Source organism: Lactuca saligna, chromosome 9, assembly GCF_052625555.1.
Source record: "Lactuca saligna cultivar CGN05327 chromosome 9, ASM5262555v1, whole genome shotgun sequence".
NCBI lineage: Eukaryota > Viridiplantae > Streptophyta > Magnoliopsida > Asterales > Asteraceae > Lactuca > Lactuca saligna.
The window spans coordinates 150,930,707-150,944,598 of record NC_136425.1 but is presented as its reverse complement, the minus strand read 5'-3'; the positions used below and the strand labels follow the sequence as shown (position 1 = coordinate 150,944,598).

Sequence of the window (13,892 nt, the reverse complement as noted above, 5' to 3'; positions counted from 1 at the left end):
TACTTTGCAGCAAACCATGCTCTTTGATTGAACTGAGTTTCACACTCATTCACAGTCATTCCTTCTTGTTTAAGCTCGAGGAATTCTTTCTCCAATCTCCTCCTCATGTCTAGAGGACAATACTTCCCTAACAAACAAGTTTTGAACATTTCCCAAGATATATTCTCCTGGTCATACACATTGAGAGCTTCAAATGTTGCTTCCCACCAGACCAAGGCTTCTCCGATGAGCATTGCAGAAGCATAATTAGTCATGTCTTCATTATCCACATGAGAGATAAGAAATACTTTTTTTGTGTTCTGGATCCATGTAAGAAAAATAATAGGATTAAGAACACCTGAAAACTTCGTAATGCCACTACTCTTGAAAGTTTTGAATGAGGGACGTTTCGCCTCCCTTTTAGAAGATTCTCCGGTGACTTTCTCTTTGCCTTTATCATTATTCATTTTGTGTTCTTCGAGATTCTGTCAAATAAAACCTGTAATTTTATCTACAATTCACTCCTCACGAGGGTATACTGGAGTATCTCCTTCATCAGGACGAGGATCTCCACCCACCTCTGGCATATAGCTACTCACCTGTTCAACCATTGCTTTGAAATTTTGGGGTAACATAGTATTTTTAGAATATTAGGATTTATTATTACCTAATACTTTACTTAAGTCTTTCCTACGTTTGTATCCACATACTTACAACGAATCCGTTCATTTATTAAACTTCCAATAGTTTAAGTCTAAATACCAATCCGTGAAATTTAGTTCCCTTAAACTACTGCTCTGATACCATTAATTTGAAAGACCCACACTTCCATACTTTTGACATTGTTAATCCAAATTACTCCAAAACATGCTACATGCATATTCATAAATAATATTTTATATTGATAATTTGATTACAAACGACTGGATACAAACTGATTATTACAAAGTGTTAAATTCGTATCTTTTGCATACGAATGCCGCTTTTTACGTTCTTTATATCCACGCGTAGATGAAATTATACTCTACAACTTTCGTTTAGACTCCATTGGCTAATTTTGACTTCAATTTTTAAATTATATTTTTAATAAGCCGGAACAAGAAAATCCGTTAAAAATTCATAACTTCTTCATTTGACGTCCGTTTTCGTCTGTCTTTTTACGGTTGTACTACTATTAACGAGACCTTTAATTATCGTTTAGGTTGTGTTGGCTAAAAATCACCCGATCTTTATTTTGAGTTTTTAGTTGTCTACTGCTATACCAAAACTTATAAAAATCATAACTTCCTCATACGAAGTCAGATTTGGACGTTCTTTTTATGAAAATTCTAGGTTTAACGAATACTACAACTTTCATTTATATCATAAGGGCTAAAAAGTAGTTTATCAAAAACTCACTTTTTACATCATACGGTGTCGTGCCGGTTGTGTCGCGAAACTTTAACAAATCATAATTTCTTCGTTATAACTCAGATTTCGATGAGGTTTTCGCCTAAATGTTTCTAAAGAGATTTCGATGAGATTTCGATGTGCTTATATTGAGTATTGTGATATCCTGCACTATATTTGTGTAATTTATGTTGTGTATTATTATGAGCTTATTGAGTTAGGATCGGAGGGTCCACCCGAGTTGTGGGACCAGAGGGTTCTATTGAGACACATTGACCGGAGGGTCTTATTTGAGTATAGCCACAAGGGGCTAATGAGATGTGTGTGGTATTTTGGGGAACTCACTAAACTTTAGGCTTACCATGTTATGTGTTGTGTGTTTTAGGTACATCTCAGGATCACGAGAAGCCATCGACTTGATTGTACACACAAGTTGGAGATATCTTTTGGGGATCCTGGATTGTGTTTTAAACAATTTATGAACATGCGTTTTTGATAACTTGATATTTTGGGGGGTTTTGTGATTATGTTTATGAGATAAATGTGATTTTAAATAAAAAAATTTGTTTGAAAATTTACGGTGTTACATGAGCCCTCAGCATGAGTCTGGCATGCCCTCCCTAACCCTTAGCTCACATATGGTATGCTCCAGGGTTTGTTGACTACAACACGGAGCATTACAACCTCAACCCAACCCACACAATATGTCGATGTGTAACAGATAATACCATATAAAGATAATCCGAATATATCACAGGTAGTCATACTGGCCTACCCGACTAGCATATCAAATCTAGCATGCCTATCTGTCCATACTCAGCATATCAACAAGTATCAGATTCTCAAACCAATGGTCCGGCCTTGGTGCCTTAGACCCATAAGTACATTGAGGAAAACTCACCTTACAAGTAATGCATAACAGATAAGGTCTGACTATGAATTCCAGCTCCGACTCAAATGCCTACAACCACCATGGGACCAATTCTATCAAAATCCTGAAATACCTAAAATGCACTCAAAAGTTAACTTGGTCAACCATGGTCAAATTCAAAGTCAACGATCAAGGTCAACAGTCCATGTTGACCCAACTCGTCGAATCCACCGATGAACTTGTCGAGTTTCTGTAGTAATCAAAAGGTCGGGAAAACCCTAGCCAACTCACTGAGTTGGCTAGAAAACTCGCCGAGATTTCCCCAGCTTAACACATTCAGTTGATTCTTCGATTCCAGGGACTCTAAGGCTCATATCGAAACAAAAATGTTGTCTAACTGAATAAAGTTTCCAACTTTATCCTTTGGGGCTACTCCAAGTGTCACACCCCCAAACCAGAATGGCGGAAACGTTCGGGGGTAGATGACTTCATGTATAGTATCATAACAACGACTATAATAGTGAAGAAAGCAAACACAACCATCATCAATATAATTGAAAGAGTTACATCATAGAGTAAGTTTACATGTTTCAAAATCAATTACATCATGATGACAAAATAAGTTTTGAATTTAACGCCTTAGTGTCCCGTCCTCGAATGCAGTTGATTACCTGTTTAGTGATTTCCTGAGAATACAAGTTGTTTGAAAAAGTTTCAACACAAAGGTTGGTGAGTTCATAAGAGTTTTAATTGAGAAATAAATTGTTTTCCTTGTAAAAGCGGTAAAGGGATTCCAGAAAATCCAATATTTTCCTTGAAAAGTAAGTTGTAAGTTTTCGTGTTATGAAATTGTGCATCCTAGAATTCCCAATAATTTCCTTCCATAATCTCCAAGTATATATAAGTTATATAAAACGTCGAATGTAATGGGTCTGCCCTAGGCCCACAACCAAACAAGGAACAAGAAATAGAGCGGACCCACCAATTTTAAGCCGATCACGACTAAATTCTATATAACTCTAGCATATACACTTAGTAATTATGGCTGAAAACTAACAATTCTAGATAGAATGTAGTCTTAAAATCGAAGACCGAGACTATGTCTATCATAGTCGTCAAGTGGTGGTCGTGGACATAAACTATACATATCATAATTCACCAAATAGTGGTAGTGATAGTGAACATGAATTATGCATATATTAGTTTATCCAAAAGTGGTGGTGGAAGTGAACATGAACTATGCATATCATATTTCACCAAATAGTGGTAGTGATAGTGAACATGAATTATGCATATTATAGTTTATCCAAATTGTTTGTAATGTAATGTATTATAACTATACCTACTATAGTTAGCGTATTTGTTGGTAGTGTACACTTATTATAGTTTATTAAAACTACTCGCTGTAGTGGCAAACCTTGGTATATGATTCGTATCTTCAAGATAAGGTAAATAATATGTAATATCATTCACATGTATTCAATTAGTACTATCCTTGTCATGCTTTACCAAATGTTTGTATGTAACGGATGTAAACTTTGTTTATGACAATTTGTTATTTCACCATACTTGATATAGTAAAAACCCATTTGTTTTCTGATGTATGTAAACATACCAAGAAAAAATGACACATAATGTGATAATGTATAATCACCTAATGATACACACCTTGCTCAACAAGTAACAAGGTGTGAATGGAAGTTGTAAGCTGTCAACTTGTTTTTAACATTTCTATACTATTTTGGAAAAAATCCCAGAAAAATCATACGAAATCAAAAACTAAATCCGTAAAATCTGGGAGCTCAGAAAATCTGTCTAGTTTGTTCATAAGTTTTATCATGATTTTTAGATGTCTCTAACTTTTGTGAAAATGTCCATATTCACATACTGGTCCGGATTCATAGCTACAGTGATAGACAGTTTTGTAAAAATCGCCAAAAATTGTAGAAAAACCGTATGAACATGTGCAAATAGTCATTTTAAAGGTATAAACCTGACCTATTTTCACCTAGTACAGTTTTGAAAACTAAAATGTTTAAATCGTCCAAAACAGTCCTTGAATGGAGTCCAACTTTTCTGATGAAAGTTGTTGGAAGAGTTTAGTTGTGTTCTTGTTGCTTTAACTTGTATCCCCCCCCCCCCCCTAAAACTTAAGAAAACATGAAAATGTAAGGGTATGAACTCAACTCATGTGATTTCAGTGGATGAATGTTGAAGAAAAGATGTGTTCAACTCAAGGACACTTGGAGGATTGCTTGAAGATTCGATAATCTAACACCAATATGGTGGAGGTTGTGTAAGGAATAAATGATTGGTGTTAAAGGTAAGTGTAATAATCATATGAAAGATGAATTATACTTACCAATTGAAGGAGAAAGGCCTTGGAGTATGCCTTGAAGTTCTCAAAATTGAAAGAGAAAGACGAGAGAGTTTGGAGGGTGATTTCTTGGTGGAAAATGAGAGAATGAATGAAGTGTGAGGAGAGAAAGTGAATGTTCCAGCTCTAAGAACGAAAGAAGTGGCTGGAAATGATGAGAAAGTACATTGAAATGACCTTGGTATGGTGGAATAGTGACTAAGGGTTGTACTATGAAGGTATGGGGAGGTTGCTTGTGTCCTTGTCCAAAGGATAAGTCAACACTCCACGTAAATATCTCATCAAACAAAAATCTATTCTTAGGCAAGGATTTTCCCCAAAATATAACTAAAGTATGAATATTTTGGGTTTATTATGTTAAAATACTAGTTTGGGTGAAAATACCGCGTTAAAATTACAAAAAACGAGCTTAAAACAAAGTTTGGGTCGAAAACCGGAAATCTGGACCGAACCTGCGAGGTTCGGCTCCAAGAGTGAGAACCGAGAGAATGGAAAGAAAGAACTGAAAGGGGGAGGAGGGAACCGAAGGTGCGAGGCTCGGTCTTAGCTGGGCGGTGTAGCTCGGTCTTGGCTGTTAGCGAGGCTCGGTCTCTGCTGCTTAGCTGGGTTCGGCTTCGGCTGCTTAGCTGTGTTCGGCTTCGGCTGCCTCTTGGTTCCAGGGGGAGGCTTGGTTCAGAAGGGGTTCGGCATCTTAAGAGGTTCGACTCTAAGAGGAGTTTCGGCTCCTAAGACTGTTTTTCGCATAGACTTCCGTTTTCGAGCTGTTTTCGTCAAATTCGAGGGTCGGGATGCCCCGAGTGATTTTAAGAAGTTGAGAGAGATTTCGAGAGAGATTTAGGAGAGATTTGACATTCTTGGAGAAATTTCTCATACAGAGAGATATTTAGGAGAGATTTCACATTCTTGGAGAGATTTCTCATACAGAGAGAGATTTGGGAGAGTTAGAGTGAAAGATATTGAGAGGGGTTTCACTTGTGACCTTTTTGAGTGTTTAGCTTCGATATGCAAGGTTCGTACACCACGTTAAGCCTCGTTATGATTGTTTTACGCTCCTGAGAGGTATGGAACAATGTTTTATGCAGTAGTTTCATCACTTTCCCTGATTAGGGTTTAGAATTTCCGAACACGAGAAAACTCCAAGTGATACTTTGCGTTAAGATCGCGAGTTGTACAATAGGGAACATAATGGAAACCATAATATACAATGGTTAGCTGAGTTGACCAGTTTTGACTTATTGACTTTATTTGACTTTGACTTGACCGAAAATTGACGGTTGTCACACCAAGTGCTCAAAAAACCCTCCACAAGGAATGAAAACTCAAGGGATTAACAATTAAGCACAAAATCCTTGAGATCTGAAACCCAACTTTTCCAAAAGAGATTCTAGCATAAAAATCTACCTAATGGCTGGTGCTTTATAGGCATGCATGTCCAATGCATGTCTTGAACCCAAAATGGGTCAAAGAAGAAAAATATGATCTAAACGCAATTCATGGCATCAAAACTTGGATAAAGACTAGATCCAACCTACTACAAGGTCACCTTGACCTGGAGATTCATAAAGTTGCAACATTTATGAGATCCATCCATTACAACATCCAAGAATAAGGAGAAAAATGGAAAAAAGAAAGATCTAGCTACATAAAGGAATAAAAATCGGATGTTGGACACTTACAAAGGTCTAAAAGGGTTCCAAACTGAAGATGAGAGCTTTGCTTGCTAGATCCTTGCCTCCTTCTTCCAACTTCCTTCTTCTTTTGCTTCAACAATATCATATTAGCTCACAAATGAGAAGAAATGATGCTTAGGGTTCTCAAGGCCCGATATGGGGGTTTAGAGGCTGATAAAAGATCAGCCTTAAGAACTTATGGAGGTTATATATTGTGAAAAACCCTAAAATTTAAGGTTTCCCAACCAGCCGCTAACTTTCCGAGTTTCCCCCTACTGACTCGTCGAGTTGACCCAAGAAAGATACGCAACCTAAAGTCCTTCAACATGCCTAGTTGAGGCTACTAACTCGTCAAGTTCAAATAAAGAAATCATACTAAAGAAGACAATTCTTATACCTAGAAGTCGGGATGTTACAGGCTAGCACCAAATGTCCAAAGTTTCATTTTGTTGCACGTTTGGTCCAATTTGCTTTTAACTTTTTATAATGCCGATTTTGCCCTTTTTATTTTATTCTTATTTAATTTACCATTTTTCTAAATAATAATAATAGTAAAAAAAGAATGAACTACACTCCTACTGATTACTAATCCACTCACCTACTTTCTCACTCTCAATAATTTCATCTCTCTTTCTCTCTATGTGACCACCATCAGTCGAACCACCATTGTCGTGAAACCACCTCCATCGTCAGACCACCATTGATGCCAAACCACCACCATCTCTAGAACACCACCCTTTTTTGGTGTACCCCGAAGACGTCCCTACATAACTACCACTCACTTCTAGCATCTATTCGTCAACAATGGAGAAAACCGGTTGCACTACTGGCTACGAAGAAAGCATCTACTTGTCGGTAAATAACAAAGACATATTAAGGAAACCATCATACCTTTGTCCTTCTCGTCGGGCCTCTACCTTCTCAACGAAACTTGACTTTTTTCATCACATACCTAAAATCCAGATCGATGAAGATGACGACGCTAGGTTTTTGACAACCACCATTGCAGATCCAACTTTGACTACGGTTATTTTCTTTAGCCCCATTGTCTCCACTACCACCAACCTATGATCTAAAAGTCGTTGTCGCCTATAGAAAACCCTAATCAATATGAATTTTCCGTCACTTAGATAACTTGGGTTTTGTCACCATCGGTAATCTACAACCCTAGTGACGTCAATCTATATTACAATGTCATCTTTGTTTCACCCCTTCTCTGACGACATTGTCTGAGTAATCTGAAATCATATTTTCATCGATATCCAGAAAGCTCCAATAAAACCGCACACTCTGATTCAAGTTTTTAGTAACTAAGGGTTTCAAGATCTGGAAAGGCAAGTCACCGAAAAAAGTAGGTGGTGACGGCGGCAAGAAGATGGAGAGAGATAGGATTGAAAGTAGGGTGAAGTTGACCAAGTTGCTAAAGGATTAGTGTGTAATTTCTTTTTTGAATTTATTTAACCAAGCAAATTGTTAAATTATATAAAAGAAATAAAGAAATACAAATACAAAGGGCAAAATCGTCATTATAAAAAAATTAAAAATAATTGGACTAAACTTGCAACAAAATGAAAACTCTGAATCTCTTGTGTTAGTTCAAATCTTTATGGACAAAAATGATAATTTTCTAACCACATATAGATCTTTTGGGCAATTTTGTCTTTATTAAGAGGAGGGATTAGACATAATGTTTTTTGATTGGTGAACTAGAGCTCTAGTGCAAGTAGTAGACATAAAACTTATAAAAAAATGTTGAAAGCAAGTTTCCAAACCGGTACATTAGAATAAAAGGTGTATAGGCGCACTTCTTTCAAAACCATTTAAACAAGAACTTGGTTCCAGATTGACTAACCTACACAAATGATCCATGTGGTTTGTCGAAAATTGCTTCTTTAATCCAAAAATGTTTTGATTAGCACCATAGGTTCAAAATTTTCATTTTATTGCGAGTTTTGTCCAATTTGCTATAAACTTTTTCATAATGACTAATTTGCCCTTACTTTTCTCTTTTTCAGTTTTTTTATTATTTAAATAATTTTTTGATTAAAATAAAAATAAAAAGAAAATTTTCCTTTTATATTTATTTTTATAATTTTTTATAACAGAAAAAATAGAAAATGGAAATGCAACCTCTCTCTCTCTCTCTCTTTATGTATCTATCGCTATCTCTTTCTCTCCACACAAAAAGTTGCTCATCTCCTTCACCACCACCAGTGATGGAGGCTTTCGGCGAAGCGGGTTCCGACAATTGAGGATAGGGTTTCTAGCGACGTAGATATGAGAAAGAGGCGAAGCGCGAAGGACAAGAAACCCTCTGAAGGACGACATAGATCTGTCGGAAACCGGACTCAATCTCTCCCTCTTTCTATTTGTTGTTCGTCGGAACCATCATCCCCACTGTCACCTTCGTCTTTTATCTTCTCATCCGATGACACCTTCATCTATTTTCCTCTCCAATGATGACATCTATCTGTGGCTAGCCATTGCACCAGTCTACGTCACCGAGGACCTCATCAATGGAGGTTTGGTGACACACCACTCATCTCTCTTCTTTTTCGGCGAGGTGTCAATGTAACAAAAGCCCTAGCGCCACCACCCTTATAGTTTTTCGAAACCCTAAGTTTTCATATTTGTTTTCACCCTCTTTCTCTCTCTTTTTCTTACCAAACAACCAGCAGATCCAGATCTCAATCATAGCGGCGAGATGTTGGTGCTCCGGTGATCGTTGTGTGGTGGCAACGACGACCGGTGGTGGTGGTGGTGGCGATGTTTGACCGATAGTGGTGGCGTTGGTGATATTTGATTGGTGGTGGTGATGTTTTTCTTTGTAATAGAGAGAGGGTGGGGAGGGTGTAATGTTTTATTTTTGCTTTTTTTTATAAGTACAACAATAAAAAAGAAAATGAGAAATAATAGAAAATTAAAATCCACAGGGCAAAACCATCATTTTAAAAAAATCATTACAAGTTGAACCAAACTTGCAACAAAATGAAAAGTTTAGACATCTGATGTTAGTCCAAATATTTTTGGATTAATAACAACATAGTTTTGTCTTTCGGTTTAATACCCCTAAACAAATATATATATATATATATATATATATATATATATATATATATATATATATATATATATATATATATATATATATATATATATATATATAATATTCACTATACAGATTAAAGTTAGGGCCCTATTTTTTCTGGTCGTTTACTGTTGCACCTTTCACACTAATAAGGCATATAGGTGTTGGATCTCATTGGATATAAAAGATTAGTCTTAAAGCCTATATAAAAATTAATGGGGTGGTGGTTTTAAGATGACATGTTCTTTAAATAACGTATTTTTAGTTAAAATACTATAATTACTAAAGTACTACATAATTTAATGAAAATGTTTTGACTTATTAAATCAGGGATGAGATCGATTCCGAAATCGATCTGAAACGACATGGAACCAAAAAAACCAAAATCAAAAAATGGAAATTAAAAGAACAGAGAACTGAATTGAATATCTTTATGTGGTTCTATTCGGTTTTAGTTCCAGTTTTTTTTTCTTATATCGGCAAAAGCTTTATTATGAAACTCGACCAAACCAACTCGGAGTTAGAGGCAAAACCGCAGAAGCAATAGCAAGGTTGTCAGATGCTTTGCCTCCCCACCATCACTTTTCAGGTTGCAACAAGTAAATTTTAGTCGGTAAATAAATGTTATCTTGTAGCCCAGCGGTATCCGGTGTTGCCCTCCCTACTTGAGGTTGAGGGTTCAAGTCCCGTCGTGGACATAGGTGGATTTAAGGTATAGTTTAGGAGTAGGTTAGATTTGCCGTTTAAAAAAAAAAAAAGGAATTGATATAGGGTTTTATATTCCAAGACAAGATACCATCTATTTCAATTTAAAAATAAGCCTCCAAATAATATACAAGAAGCTTTTAATCATTCGAATTCACTTTTAATTGTTCCATTTATCACTACAAAATTATAATGAAAGATCATTTGGAATCTTGAAGAGTCAATGTAATATACACCATACAATGCTCAAATTTAGTGTGCAAACTTAAATTGACGTTATTATAGCTATATTTTCCTTGCATTATTGCAATGGTCGTAGCTCTCAGCAAGCAACATTCTTTGATTTCATAGCAACATTCTTTGATTTCATTGAACTACATCTAGACTGCATACCACATGATGAACCTCATGATTTTCGCGGTAATGAAACAAGTAATGAAGACTTATACGATGTCATGAAGTGTGTCTGCAATGATATTGCCACTTTAATATGGAATGCTCGACGTCGATGATATTATCAATAGTTTTTACGTTGGAATATAACTTTTGATTTTTCTTATGCAACATAGTTATGGAAAATTGCTAAATTTTAAGAATTATTGTTAGACAATTTTGTATTCATTTATTATGTTTCACAATTTGCATTTAAATAGATACCTTTTATGTAATTTTACATATTTAAAAAGTTTCAAACTAGTTTTGTCAAAGACTTGTATAACAAATAAAAATTACAACTTTCAATTACAAACTAACAGTCAGTTTTTCCAAACACGCTATATTTTAATTATTACCCTATTTATATAAATCCACTGATAGTTATATTATCCTATTATCCTCGTTTGTTCATAGTTATATTACCCCCATTTATTTATAAACAGTGTTTATTAATCCACGATTATCAAGAGTTCAAGCATAGCTATTTTTATTCGTCGAGAAGGTTATTGCAAAGTGAGGCTTTCAACCCTTTTTATTCTTAAATCTTGACTTGGCTTCTGCCCCAAACCGAAAACATTAATATTTATAAGTAATAATTTATGAAAGCGAAAACCAAATCAAATATGCTTATATGGATTCAAGTTCCAACTTGATTATTCGGCAAAAGGCTAATTTGCACGTCTCTTAAATCACTTAATTTCAAACAAACATTTGTTAAAGCTTTAATAATAAATATTTTCAAAGATTTTTTTTCTTCTAAAAAGGACATTGAAAGTCTTCAAATATGATTTGATTCTTTCTGATTTTAAAAATTGACTTTTCCTATAAATGATGACAACGATTTTATATTCTAAGGCTATACGCAATAGGGGCATCCCCTTACGGGTTGTGTGACTTGCCAAGTCATGCATGAAATGCAGCCAAACACCTCTTGTTTAATTGTGAGCTCTCGTAGCCACAGTCATGCCCCTCAACAATCTCTTTGTTCTCTCCCTCTCTTTCTATCTCTCTCTTCTTTCCCTTTACCCACTTCTACCCTATTACTAAACTCCATTTCCTTAGACTTGTAAGAAGCTAGTTGAGTTGATAAATGGTTGATGTGGCCATCTTCTATGCGTTAAAACCTCCCATCCACTCCGTATACCATAATAACACGATTCCTCTCGGTAACTATACTTTTTCCACTCTTCCTCCGCTTGCATTTCCGACAACAATTGCAACATCATGGTTCTAGTTAACAACAACATCACAACAATGGCGGAAAAGAGCAACACCATGGTTCCAGTTACCAAAACAACCAACGGTGGTGAGGTAATACTTCCTCCTTTTACTGAAGATCGCAAACCGCAGTTTCCGCCAATCGTTTCATCTTACAACGATAAAATACGTCCCATTCTTGATGCCGTCGACAAGCTCCGTCGTCTCAAAGTCACCCAAGAAGGCATCCCTCTTCCAGCCATCGTCGTTGTTGGTGACCAGTCCTCCGGCAAGTCCAGCGTTCTAGAGTCACTTGCCGGCATAAGTTTACCACGTGGACAGAACATTTGCACAAGGGTACCTCTTATTATGAGGCTTCAAAACCATCCAGATGCTGTGCCGGAACTCATACTGGAGTATCAGAAAAAAACGGTTATGATAATGGAAGAAAGACAAATATCAGATGCCATCGATAAAGCTACTGTGGAGATAGCCGGAGATAATAAAGGGATATCAAATGTGCCCTTAACTTTAGTGGTGAAGAAGAATGGTGTTCCAAATCTCACCATGATTGATTTGCCCGGAATAGCTAGGGTTGCTGTGGGTGATCAACCGGAAAACATTTATGAACAAATTTCAGGTACTTGGTTTGTCATAAGTGTTATAATTAACTCTATGAAGACTAGAAATATATGTGCTTTATTATTGGTTTTTGAATGTTTCAGATATGATAATGGAGCATATTAAGCCAGAAGAGAGTATCATTTTGAATGTTCTTGACGCAAATGTTGATTTTTCAACTTGTGAATCCATTTGCATGTCACGACGTGTTGACAGCACCGGGCAAAGGACTTTAGCCGTGGTAACCAAATCCGATCAGTCGCCGGAGGGCTTACATGAGAAGGTAATGTCAAATGATGTCAATATCGGACTTGGCTATATCTGTGTTAGAAACCGTATCAAAGATGAAACCTATGAAGAGGCTCGAATGCAAGAAGCCACACTCTTTCAAACTCATCCATTATTGTCCAAGATGGACAAATCTATCGTAGGTATTCCTGTTTTGGCCCATACACTTGTCCAGATTCAATCAATGATCATATCAAAATGTTTACCGGACATTGTCAAGAAGATCCATGAGAGACTTAATGCTTCGGTTTTGGAACTCAACAAGCTACCCCGGATTCTTACTAGTATTCCCGATGCAATGGCTGCTTTTATGCAAATCGTTGGGTCCTTAAAAGAAACGTTTCAAAAGATCTTGATTCGAGGTGAGCTTGAGTATGATGATAAAGAAATGCATTGTAATGCTCGATTGGCGGAAATGTTGGATGAGTTTTCAGAAGAACTCCACAAGAGTGAAAAAATTTCTGAAAACTTTCTTGTTGAGGAGATGTTGGTTTTAGAGGAAGCAAATGGGATTCGGTTGTCTTTTTTTCTCTCACACTCAGCGTTTCTGTATTTGCTTAAGAAGAAATTGACCAACATCTCCAATTTGCCGATTAGTTTCCTAAACAAAGTCTGGGGATATCTTGAGATTGTTTGGGTTAGAGTCTTGATGGATCATTGTGAGAATCATCCACAAATTCTACCTTCCATGAAGAAAGCATCTTTGAATGTGATGTTAAGAATGAAGGAGAAGTTGGTGGAAAGGGTTTATAAGAAGATTGAAAGGGAAAAAGTAACAGATTACACTTGTGACCCCGATTTCATAGCTTCTTGGAACAAGTTAATGGGCAAGCGTGATGAGTTTTTGAGGGCAGTCCCCAATCGTAATTCATTTTCTATGGAAGGTTATGGGTCGATTGATATCACACATCTAGTGAGTGTTCCAGCAACCAAAAGAGATCAAGCATTTGACTTGAAAATGAGGATCATGGCTTACTGGAAAATTGTTTCGCGAAGAATAGTGGATTGGATAGCTCTTGAGCTTCGATTTGTGATACAAAAAATGGTGAACAAGGTGATGGAAAAGGAGATAGTAAATGAGGTGATGATGCGTGGTGGTGGTGGTGGTATGGAGAAAATGTTGGATGAGCCAACTCCGGTGGCCGCAAAGAGGGAGAGGCTTCAAATGAGTATCGGTTTGCTCCAGGAATCACAGCAAATTATCCAACAAGTCATGGATGCTATTTGAATAATCACTGATTAAAAAAGAAGTGTGGGAACTAATCATTTTGT

At 36.5% G+C, this 13,892-nt stretch overlaps 1 protein-coding gene across 1 annotated transcript; it reads left to right on the top strand.

Moving 5' to 3' along the window:
* Positions 1-11,445: 11,445 nt before the first annotated feature.
* On the top strand, positions 11,446-13,892 carry LOC145017631 (dynamin-related protein 4C-like). The gene is made up of 2 exons (XM_078975624.1): positions 11,446-12,351; positions 12,437-13,892. Exons 1-2 carry the CDS (start codon positions 11,739-11,741, stop codon positions 13,846-13,848), a joined length of 2,025 nt encoding a protein of 674 aa, XP_078831750.1. The 5' UTR covers positions 11,446-11,738; the 3' UTR covers positions 13,849-13,892.

Bases quoted from the DNA above. Each gene is read 5' to 3' on its own strand.
- LOC145017631 (XM_078975624.1), top strand. From the start codon at position 11,739: ATGGTTCTAGTTAACAACAACATCACAACAATGGCGGAAAAGAGCAAC. The intron at 12,352-12,436 runs GTACTTGGTTTG...TGAATGTTTCAG, and splicing joins CATTTATGAACAAATTTCAG to ATATGATAATGGAGCATATT.